This window comes from Rhinoraja longicauda, chromosome 1, assembly GCF_053455715.1.
Source record: "Rhinoraja longicauda isolate Sanriku21f chromosome 1, sRhiLon1.1, whole genome shotgun sequence".
Classification (NCBI taxonomy): domain Eukaryota; kingdom Metazoa; phylum Chordata; class Chondrichthyes; order Rajiformes; family Arhynchobatidae; genus Rhinoraja; species Rhinoraja longicauda.
In genome coordinates, this window is record NC_135953.1 from 143,280,151 (window position 1) to 143,292,189 (window position 12,039).

Here is a 12,039-nt window from a genome sequence, read left to right on the forward strand (position 1 = left end):
TTTTCTGCAGAGATGCTGTCTGATCTGCTGAGTTACTCCAGCTTTTTGTGTCTATCTTCTCCAATTTCTTCTTTGCTTTCAGCCACCATGTAGAATTTGATTCATACTGTTGCTTTCTGCTCTCTCTGGGCTCAAGTTGTACAAAGTCTCTTGTTTACCTAGTGTAATATGTGAGAAAGAGAACTTATGATTCCAGTGTGAATATTAAACGTTTCTCTGAAATGGAAATTTGCATGTTTATGTATGTTCTTGCAGAAGAAACACTGTATTTAAATTAGAGTAACTTGTAAGTGGCTTTCTTTCTCTTTCACAGGAATAGTCATTTATGTGGTTAGATTAATGCTCAACTAAAATGCGGAATAGAATACTTCAAACATAAACTGCCACGAATGAAAAATAAGCTCACTTGAGGTAGTAACTGTCTGCCTATGTTCAAATGTGACAATTAGACTTTGTTTTTTTCCCCTGGCAATCTAGCCAATCCATTGGGTATTCTGTTTGCCAACATCCTTTCTCCACTACTGATGAAGGATCCATCTTCAATGCCGGTACTGGTAAGCAGAAATTGAACATGTTTTATACTGAGTGCACATTGCTGTGTTCCAGAGGATCATTGAGGGAAATTACCCAATGTGTTCCACTTGCAGCTGGGTGTCTACATCGTTCCTGCAGTGATTGCCTGCCTTCTTACAACACTCGGGATCCGTCAGACAGTGCCCCCAACACCACCTTCTGCAGGTGCTGCCAACTCTACCTCTGAGCCTTTTTTTACAGGAATCTGGATGGTAAGGGCTCATTTGCTTTTGTTTTACATGATTGTTTCTCACAGTGCTGTTATGAACTAACAATGATTGTACTGCAGATATATTTTAAATGAGTTTGGCACTTTGCAGGTACATGTAGTATTGTACAGGAAGGAACTGCAGATGCATGTTTAAACTGAAGATCGACACAAAAAGCTAGAGTAACTCAGTAACTGGTCAGGCAGCATCTCGGGAGAGAAGGAATGGGTGATGTTTCAGATCGAGACCCTTCTTCAGACTGGTTAGGGATAAGGGAAACGAGAGAAATAGACGGTGATGTGGAGAGATAAAGAACAACGAATAAAAGATATGCAAAAAGGAAACAGGCCATTGTTAGCTGTTTGTAGGGTGAAAATGAGAAGCTAGTGTGACTTGGGTGGGGGAGGGATGTAGAGAGAGGGAATGCCGGGGCTACCTGAAGTGAGAGAAATCAATATTCATATCACTGGGCTGTAAGCTGCCCAAGCAAAATATGAGATGCTGTTCCTCCAATTTGCATTCAGACTCACTCTGACAATGGAGGAGACCGAGGACAGAAAGGTCAGTGTGGGAATGGGAAGGGGAGTTAAAGTGTTTAGCAACCTGGAGATCAGGTTGGTTCAGGCGGGCTGAGCGAAGGTGCGCCGTGAAACAATCGCCCAGTCTACGTTTGGTCTCGCCGAGGTATAAAAGTCCCTATTCCTCTTCCCTCGACTCTGTCCAGGGACCCTGACAGTCCTTTCAGGTCAGGCAGAGGTTCACTTGCACCTCCTCCAACCTCATCTACTGTATCCATTGTTCTAGATGTGGACTCTTGTACACCGGCGAGATGCTGCCTGTTCTGCTGAGTTACTCCAGCTTTGTGTCTATCATGCAGTATTGTAAACTGATATAAGTGGACTTGCAGGTTACAGATCTTCAGGAGATTATCCAAGTGAGGCTTTTTTCAAGTGTGGTTTCCGCATTTTTGCTTTGAAGCTGTGAATTCCAGATCACTGCAACTCTCGAGTGAAGACGTTTTTTTCCTAACTCCTCAAGAAACCTTTTATGTATCCTTGTCATGTAATTATTGACCTTTGTGATAGGGGAGAACCTCCCATAACCAGTCTTGGCCCTTATTATGTTCTACATCTCAATTAAATTTCCCCAAGGAAAACACGCCAGCCTTGTCAGTTTTCTGTGTCATCATATCTCTCCAGATCTGTAGCTTCCTGGTAGACCATCTCTGCAGCCCCTATTGTGCTGTTGCGTAACCAGAACAATGCAGGCCAGGCCAGTCTTTGTGCTGTTTGGCTTGGCCTACCTGCACTTGTATTCTACACCTATAAATACAAGTTTCCTGCCTTTTCAATTGTGATCTGAGAAAAGTTAGTGACCTGAAATGTTAACTGGCAGTTGCTGCCTGGCCTGCTAGGTATCTAGAATTTTGTTGTAGTGCCATAGTGAACAGCACGGAAATGGGCCTTTCGGCCCACCATATTCACGATGACCTTTTTGCCACCCATTTGATTGCAGTAAGACAGCATTCTTCCACTCCTTGCCTCTTAAACATAGTGATCGTATCTGTTTCCACCACCTCCTCTGACAGCATTCCAGATATCAACAACAATTCTCTTTTCAAAGAGAAAAAAATCCCTCTCAAGTTCTCACACACTGAACCTGTACCATCTTGATTTTGAAACCCCTACCTGGGGAAAAATATTCTATCACATGTCTAATAATATCCCTTTGGTTCCTGTCATTTCCACCGTCAGAAAAATGTTCTGACTGTCTACCCTTTCTATGCCTCTCATAATCTTTTATTCTTTTATCATGTCTCTCTGCAACCTCCGACGGTCCAGAGAAAACAAGCACAGCTAATCCAATCTCACCAGAACTAAAACCCTGCAATCCTGGTAACATCCTGGTGAATTGCTCTCCAGTGCAATCACATCCTCCTTACAGTGTGACAACCAGAACTGCACACCCAACTCCATGTGAAGCCAGCCCAGTAGGGTTGCCAACTAGCTCACTCCAAATAAGGGACAAGGTGACGTCACCGACCCAGGCCACCTCACCCAGCCAGCGACCATGTGCTCCCGCTCCACCAATGGTGCCCGCCTGGGACGTGAGGTTACGCAACTTCCGCCTGTGTACCTACGGTGCCGTCCAGGCTGACCGTCCGTCCGGGCCGACGGTGTCGTCCGTGCTGACCGTCCCGTAAGGGCTGACCGTGCCGTAAGGGCTGACCGTGCCGTAAGGGCTGACCCGTGCCGTACGGTCTGACCGTGCTGACCCTGGCGTCCGTGCTGATCCTGGCGTCCGTGCTGACCGTCCGTCCGGGCCGACGGTGCCGTCCGTGCTGACCGTGCCGTACGGGCTGACGGTGCTGACCGTGCCATACGGGCTGACCGTGCCGTACGGGCTGACCGTGCCGTACGGGCTGACGGTGCCGTCCGTGCTGACCGTGCCGTCCGTGCTGACCGTGCCGTACGGGATGACGGTGCCGTCCGTGCTGACCGTGCCGTACGGGCTGACCGTGCTGACCGTGCCGTACGGGCTGATCGGGCTGACCGTGCCGTACGGGCTGTACGGGCCGTCCGTGCTGACCGTGCCGTACGGGCAGACCGTGCCGTACGAGCAGACCGGGCCATCCGGGCTGACCGTGCCGTCCGGGCTGACCGTGCCGTCCGGGCTGACCGTGCAGTCCGTGCCGACCGTGCCGTCCAGGCCGACCGTGCCGTCCGGGCCGACCGTGCCGTCCGGGCCGACCGTGCCGTCCGGGCTGACCGTGCTGACCGTGCCGTATGGGCTGACCGTGCCGTCCAGGCTGACCGTGCCGTCCGTGCTGACCGTGCCGTCCAGGCTGACCGTGCTGACCATGCCGTCCAGGCTGACCGTGCTGACCGTGCCGTCCAGGCTGGCCGTGCCGTCCAGGCTGGCCGTGCCGTCCAGGCTGACCGTGCCGTCCATGTTGACCGTGCTGGCCGTCCATCCAGGCTGACCGTGCTGACCGTCCGTCCGGGCCGACCGTGCCATCCGTGCTGACCGTGCCGTCCATACTGACCGTGCTGTCTGGGCTGGCCGTGCTGACGGTGCCGTCCGTGCTGACCGTGCCGTACGGGATGACGGTGCCGTCCATGCTGACCGTGCCGTACGGGCTGACCGTGCTGACCGCGCCGTACGGGCTAACCGTGCTGACCGTGCCGTACGGGCTGACCGTGCTGACCGTGCCGTACGGGCTGACCGTGCCGTACGGGCTGACCGTGCCGTACGGGCTGACCGTGCCGTATGGGCTGACCGTGCCGTACGGGCTGACCGTGCCGTACGGGCTGACCGTGCCGTACGGGCTGACCGTGCCGTACGGGCCGACCGTGCCGTACGGGCCGTCCGTGCCGTACGGGCCGTCCTTGCCGACCGTGCCGTACGAGCAGACCGTGCCGACCGGGCCGTCCGGGCCGACCGTGCCGTCCGGGCCGACCGTGCCGTCCGTGCCGACCGTGCCGTCCAGGCTGACCGTGCTGACCATGCCGTCCAGGCTGACCGTGCTGACCGTGCCGTCCAGGCAGGCCGTGCCGTCCAGGCTGACTGTGCCGTCCATGTTGACCGTGCTGACAGTCCATCCAGGCTGACCGTGCTGACCGTCCGTCCGGGCCGACCGTGCCATCCGTGCTGACCGTGCCGTCCATACTGACCGTGCTGTCTGGGCTGGCCGTGCTGACGGTGCTGACCGTGCCTTACGGGATGACGGTGCCGTACGGGCTGACCGTGCCGTACGGGCTAACCGTGCTGACCGTGCCGTACGGGCTGACCGTGCTGACCGTGCCGTACGGGCTGACCGTGCTGACCGTGCCGTACGGGCTGACCGTGCCGTACGGGCTGACCGTGCCGTACGGGCCGACCGTGCCGTACGGGCCGACCGTGCCGTACGGGCCGACCGTGCTGTCCGTGCTGACCGTGCCGTCCGTGCTGACCGTGCCGTACGGGCCGTCCGTGCTGACCGGGCCGTCCGTGCCGACCGTGCCGTACGGGCCGTCCGTGCCGTCCGGGCTGACCGGGCCGACCGTGCCGTCCGAGCTGACCGTGCCGTCCGGGCTGACCGTGCCGTCCGTGCTGACCGTGCCGTTCGTGCTGACCGTGCCGTATGGGCTGACCGTGCCTTCCAGGCTGACCGTGCCGTCCGTGCTGACCGTGCCGTCCAGGCTGACCGTGCCGTCCAGGCTGACCGTGCCGTCCAGGCTGACCGTGCTGACCGTCCATCCAGGCTGACCGTGCTGACCATCCGTCCGGGCCGACCGTGCCATCCGTGCTGACCGTGCCGTCCGTACTGACCGTGCTGTCTGGGCTGGCCGTGCTGACCGTGCCGTCCGTGCTGACCGCACTGTCCGTGCTGACCGCGCCGTCCGTGCTGACCGCGCCGTCCGTGCTGACCGTGCCGTCCGTGCTGACCGTGCCGTCCGTGCTGACCGCGCCGTCCGTGCTGACCGTGACGTCCGTGCTGACCGTGATGTCCGTGCCGTATGGGCTGACCGTGCCTTCCAGGCTGACCGTGCCGTCCGTGCTGACCGTGCCGTCCAGGCTGACCGTGCCGTCCAGGCTGACCGTGCCGTCCAGGCTGACCGTGCTGACCGTCCATCCAGGCTGACCGTGCTGACCATCCGTCCGGGCCGACCGTGCCATCCGTGCTGACCGTGCCGTCCGTACTGACCGTGCTGTCTGGGCTGGCCGTGCTGACCGTGCCGTCCGTGCTGACCGCACTGTCCGTGCTGACCGCGCCGTCCGTGCTGACCGTGCCGTCCGTGCTGACCGTGCCGTCCGTGCTGACCGCGCCGTCCGTGCTGACCGCGCCGTCCGTGCTGACCGTGACGTCCGTGCTGACCGTGACGTCCGTGCTGACCGTGCCGACCGTGTCGTCCGTGCTGTCTGTGCCGACCGTGCTGTCTGGGCCGACTGGGCTGACCGTGCCGTCCGGGCTGACCGTGCCGTCCGTGCTGACCGTGCCGTCCGAGCTGACCGTGCCGTCCGTGCTGACCGTGCCGTCCGTGCTGACCGTGCCGTCCGTGCTGACCGTGCCGTCCGTGCTGACCGTGCCGTCCTTGCTGACCGTGCCGTCCAGGCTGACCGTGCCGTCCAGGCTGACCGTGCCGTCCATGTTGACCGTGTTGACCGTCCGTCCAGGCTGACCGTCCGTCCGGGCCAACAGTGCCGTCCGTGCTGACTGTGCCGTCCGTGCTGACCGTGCTGACCGTGCCGTCCGTACTGACCGTGCCGTCCGTGCCACCGTGCCGTCCGTGCTGACCGTGCCGTCCGTGCTGACCGTGACGTCCGTGCTGACCGTGACGTCCGTGCTGACCGTGACGTCCGTGCTGACCGTGACGTCCGTGCTGACCGTGCTGACCGTGCCGTCCGTGCTGACCGTGCCGTCCATGTTGACCGTGTTGACCGTCCGTCCAGGCTGACCGTCCGTCCGGGCCGACAGTGCCGTCCGTGCTGACCGTGCCGTCCGTGCTGACCGTGACGTCCGTGCTGACCGTGCCGTCCGTGCTGACTGCCGTCCGTGCCGACCGTGCCGTACGGGCTGACTGTGCCGTACGGGCTGACCGTGCCGTACGGGCTGACCGTGCCGTACGGGCCGTCCGTGCCGACCGTGCCGTACGAGCAGACCGTGCCGACCGTGCCGTCCGTGCCGACCGTGCAGTCCGTGCCGTATGGGCTGACCGTGCCGTCCAGGCTGACCGTGCTGACCGTGCCGTCCAGGCTGGCCGTGCCGTCCAGGCTGACTGTGCCGTCCATGTTGACCGTGCTGGCAGTCCATCCAGGCTGACCGTGCTGACCGTCCGTCCGGGCCGACCGTGCCATCCGTGCTGACCGTGCCGTCCATACTGACCGTGCTGTCTGGGCTGGCCGTGCTGACCGTGCCTTACGGGATGACGGTGCCGTCCGTGCTGACCGTGCCGTACGGGCTGACCGTGCTGACCGTGCCGTACGGGCTAACCGTGCTGACCGTGCCGTAAGGGCTGACCGTGCTGACCGTGCCGTCCAGGCTGGCCGTGCCGTCCAGGCTGACTGTGCCATCCATGTTGACCGTGCTGGCAGTCCATCCAGGCTGACCGTGCTGACCGTCCGTCCGGGCCGACCGTGCCATCCGTGCTGACCGTGCCGTCCATACTGACCATGCTGTCTGGGCTGGCCGTGCTGACGGTGCTGACCGTGCCTTACGGGATGACGGTGCCGTCCGTGCTGACCGTGCCGTACGGGCTGACCGTGCTGACCGTGCCGTACGGGCTAACCGTGCTGACCGTGCCGTAAGGGCTGACCGTGCTGACCGTGCCGTACGGGCTGACCGTGCTGACCGTGCCGTACGGGCTGACCGTGCCGTACGGGCTGACCGTGCCGTACGGGCTGACCGTGCCGTACGGGCTGACCGTGCCGTACGGGCTGACCGTGCCGTACGGGCCGTCCGTGCCGACCGTGCCGTACGGGCCGTCCTTGCCGACCGTGCCGTACGAGCAGACCGTGCCGTCCTGGCCGACCGTGCCGTCCGGGCCGACCGTGCAGTCCGGGCCGTCCGGGCCGACCGTGCCGACCGTGCAGTCCGTGCCGTATGGGCTGACCGTGCCGTCCAGTCCATCCAGGCTGACCGTGCTGACCGTCCGTCCGGGCCGACCGTGCCATCCGTGCTGACCGTGCCGTCCATACTGACCGTGCTGTCTGGGCTGGCCGTGCTGACGGTGCTGACTGTGCCTTACGGGATGACGGTGCCGTCCGTGCTGACCGTGCCGTACGGGCTGACCGTGCTGACCGTGCCGTACGGGCTAACCGTGCTGACCGTGCCGTACGGGCTGACCGTGCTGACCGTGCCGTACGGGCTGACCGTGCTGACCGTGCCGTACGGGCTGACCGTGCCGTACGGGCTGACCGTGCCGTCCGTGCCGACCGTGCAGTCCGTGCCGTATGGGCTGACCGTGCCGTCCAGTCCATCCAGGCTGACCGTGCTGACCGTCCGTCCGGGCCGACCGTGCCATCCGTGCTGACCGTGCCGTCCATACTGACCGTGCTGTCTGGGCTGGCCGTGCTGACGGTGCTGACTGTGCCTTACGGGATGACGGTGCCGTCCGTGCTGACCGTGCCGTACGGGCTGACCGTGCTGACCGTGCCGTACGGGCTATCCGTGCTGACCGTGCCGTTCGTGCTGACCGTGCCGACCGTGCCGTATGGGCTGACCGTGCCTTCCAGGCTGACCGTGCCGTCCGTGCTGACCGTGCCGTCCAGGCTGACCGTGCCGTCCAGGCTGACCGTGCCGTCCAGGCTGACCGTGCCGTCCATGTTGACCGTGCTGACCGTCCATCCAGGCTGACCGTGCTGACCGTCCGTCCGGGCCGACCGTGCCATCCGTGCTGACCGTGCCGTCCGTACTGACCGTGCTGTCTGGGCTGGCCGTGCTGTCTGGGCCGACTGGGCTGACCGTGCCGTCCGGGCTGACCGTGCCGTCCGGGCTGACCGTGCCGTCCGTGCTGACCGTGCCGTCCGTGCTGACCGTGCCGTCCGTGCTGACCGTGCCGTCCGTGCTGACCGTGCCGTCCGTGCTGACCGTGCCGTCCAGGCTGACCGTGCCGTCCATGTTGACCGTGTTGACCGTCCGTCCAGGCTGACCGTCCGTCCGGGCCGACAGTGCCGTCCGTGCTGACCGTGCCGTCCGTGCTGACCGTGCCGTCCGTGCTGACCGTGCCGTCCGTGCTGACCGTGCCGTCCGTACTGACCGTGCCGTCAGGGCTGGCCGTGCCGTCCGTGCTGACCGTGCCGTCCGTGCTGACCGTGCCGTCCGTGCTGACCGTGACGTCCGTGCTGACCGTGACGTCCGTGCTGACCGTGACGTCCGTGCTGACCGTGACGTCCGTGCTGACCGTGACGTCCGTGCTGACCGTGACGTCCGTGCTGACTGCCGTCCGTGCCGACCCTGTCGTCCGTACCGACCGTGCCGTCAGGGCTGTCCGTGCTGACCGTGCCGTCCGTGCTGACCGTGCCGTCCGTGCTGACCGTGCCGTCAGGGCTGGCCGTGCCGTCCGTGCTGACCGTGCCGTCCGTGCTGACCGTGCCGTCCGTGCTGACCGTGCCGTCCGTGCTGACCGTGACGTCCGTGCTGACCGTGACGTCCGTGCTGACCGTGACGTCCGTGCTGACCGTGACGTCCGTGCTGACCGTGCCGTCCGTGCTGACTGCCGTCCGTGCCGACCCTGTCGTCCGTACCGACCGTGCCGTCAGGGCTGTCCGTGCTGACCGTGCCGTCCGTGCTGACCGTGCCGTCCGTGCTGACCCTGCCGTCCCTGCCGACCCTGCCGTCCGTGCTGTCTGGGCTGACCGGGCTGACCGTGACGTCCGTGCTGACCGTGACGTCCGTGCTGACCGTGACGTCCGTGCTGACCGTGACGTCCGTGCTGACCGTGACGTCCGTGCTGACCGTGACGTCCGTGCTGACTGCCGTCCGTGCCGACCCTGTCGTCCGTACCGACCGTGCCGTCAGGGCTGTCCGTGCCGTCCGTGCTGACCGTGCCGTCCGTGCTGACCGTGCCGTCCGTGCTGACCGTGCCGTCAGGGCTGGCTGTGCCGTCCGTGCTGACCGTGCCGTCCGTGCTGACCGTGCCGTCCGTGCTGACCGTGCCGTCCGTGCTGACCGTGCCGTCCGTGCTGACCGTGACGTCCGTGCTGACCGTGACGTCCGTGCTGACCGTGACGTCCGTGCTGACCGTGACGTCCGTGCTGACCGTGCCGTCCGTGCTGACTGCCGTCCGTGCCGACCCTGTCGTCCGTACCGACCGTGCCGTCAGGGCTGTCCGTGCTGACCGTGCCGTCCGTGCTGACCGTGCCGTCCGTGCTGACCCTGCCGTCCCTGCCGACCCTGCCGACCCTGCCGACCCTGCCGTCCGTGCTGTCTGGGCTGACCGGGCTGACTGTGCCTTCCATGCTGACCGTGCTGGAGAATACTGGGATTTTCCCAGATATATTCTGATGGTCATCATTTTGTTTGCAGGAGAAGATGAGCTCAGTCTGTTCAGTTTTGCTCATTAGTAAATTCCTTGTTCCTAGACTCATTCTGATGAATCTTTTCTGGATTGCCTTGAAGGCCAGTGAATCCTTCTTGAAGGAGACGAGAACAGTTACGATGTCATCTTGGCAACACTTGTACTGTTGTAATAAGAGTTCCTTACTTTTATCCTTCATCTGCCTCGTTTCTTTAAGTACTCACTGTTTGTGCATATTATCTTTGGTTTTCTCTTACAAGGAGTCCTGAATATCAAAGTGTTATGGTCTTGCTCCATTTAAATGTCTACTTTCCCGTTATTGGTACCAGAATAGGTAACCTTGCATTTGCCTTCATTGCGCTCCATGTGTCATGTTCTCTCTGTACACTTTGTCCTTCTCACCATCATTTCCATGTTTTCTCAGCTCATTATTTCTGTTAGCTTCGGGTGTTCAAATGCACTTTGGAGGTGAGCTAAATGGCAGCTGCATTCTGTGATTATCTGCTGCTTTTCACAGTATTAGTTTTCAATAGTTAAGGTCATAAGTGATAGGAGCAGAATTAGGCCATTCGGTCCATTAAGTCTACTCCGCCATTCAATCATGGCTAATCTATCTCTCCCGCTTAACCCCATTCTCCTGCCTTCTCCACATAACCCCTGACGCCCGTACTAATGAATTAATCAGTTAAATGGGAAACACTGAATTCTGAGCTGATCAAGGCACAAACAACATAGTTCTGAGGGATTACTAATATTACTACTGGGTAATTCTTGGAAACTGGGCCTGATCCAGATGATTCAGATGTTATCCTTACAATGTGGACCATTTCTAACATGGAAAATAGGTGCAGGAGGAACCCATTTGGCCCTTCGAGCCAGCACCACCATTCATTGTGTTCATGACTGATCATCCACAATCAGTAACCCGTGTCCCTTAATTCCACTAGCCCCAAGAGCTCTTTTAAATTCATCCAGTGCTTTTTGCAGCAGAGAATCCCACAAATTCGTAACTCTGGGTGAAAAAGTTTTAACTATTGTGTATTGTCTAAATGGCCTCCCCTTTATTCTTAGACTGTGGCCCCTGATTCTGGACTCCCCCAGCATTGGGAACATTTTTCCTGCATCTAGCTTGTCCAGTCCTTTTATGATTTTATACGTCTCTATAAGATCCCCTCTCAACCTCCCAAACTCCAGTGAATACAAGCCCAGTCTTTCCAATCTTTCCTCATATGACAGTCCCGCCATCCTGGGGATTAACCTGGTGAACCTACGTTGCACTGCCTCTATAGCAAGGACGCCCTTCCTCAATTTGGGACATTAAACTTCTCTGACGTTCAATGGCAGCATCATTCTATGCCTCATCTTGCTGGTCTACTGGCCCTGAAATTCCATTGCTATCTGAAAACATTACAGACAGGATCTTAGACAATAGGTGCAGGAGTAGGCCATTCGGCCCTTCGTGCCAGCACTGCCATTCAATGTGATCATGACTGATCATTCACAATCAGTACCCCGCTCCTGCCCTCTCCCCATACCCCCTGACTCCGCTATCATTAAGAGCTCTATCTAACTCTCTTGAAAGCATCCAGTGAATTGGCCTCCACTGCCTTCTGAGGAGGAGAATTCCACAGATTTACAACTGAGTGAAAATGTTTTTCCTCATCTCCGTTCTAAATGGCCTACCTCTTATTCTTAAATTGTGGCTCCTGGTTCTGGACTCCCCCAACATTGGGAACATGTTTCCTGCCTCTAGCAAGTCCAATCCCTTGATAATCTTATTTGTTTCAATAAGATCTCCTCTCATCCTTCTAAATTCCAGTGTATACAAGCCTGGTCGCTCCAGTCTTTCAACATATGACAGTTCCGCCATTCCAGGAATTAACCTACGCTGCACGCCCTCAATAGCAAGAATATCCTTCCTCAAATTTGGAGACCAAAACTGCACACAGTACTCCAGGTGCGGTCTCACTAGGGCCCTGTAGAACTGCAGAAGGACCTCTTTGCTCCTATACTCAACTCCTCTTGTCATAAAGGCCAACATGCCATTAGCTTTCTTCACTATTAACTATTTTTTTCCTCTTCACGTACCTAAAGAAGCTTTTACTATCCTCCTTTATATTCTTGGCTAGCTTACCTTCGTACCTCATCTTTTCTCCCCGTATTGCCTTTTTAGTTCTCTTCTGTTGCTCTTTAAAAGAGTTCCAATCCTCTGGCTTCCCGCTCACCTTTGCTATGTTATACTACTTCTCTTTTATTTT

The 12,039-nt window shown here is 58.9% G+C and overlaps 1 protein-coding gene across 2 annotated transcripts in view; it reads left to right on the top strand.

The window, feature by feature from the left end:
- The window catches only part of slc49a3 (solute carrier family 49 member 3), a 73,484-nt gene that overhangs the window by 26,407 nt on the left and 35,038 nt on the right, over positions 1-12,039 (top strand). For both annotated transcript variants that reach the window (XM_078413071.1, XM_078413078.1), the window contains exons 4-5: positions 478-554; positions 648-785. In XM_078413071.1, the coding sequence (XP_078269197.1) occupies positions 478-554; positions 648-785 (215 nt within the window). The remainder of the gene's footprint in view (positions 1-477; positions 555-647; positions 786-12,039) is intronic.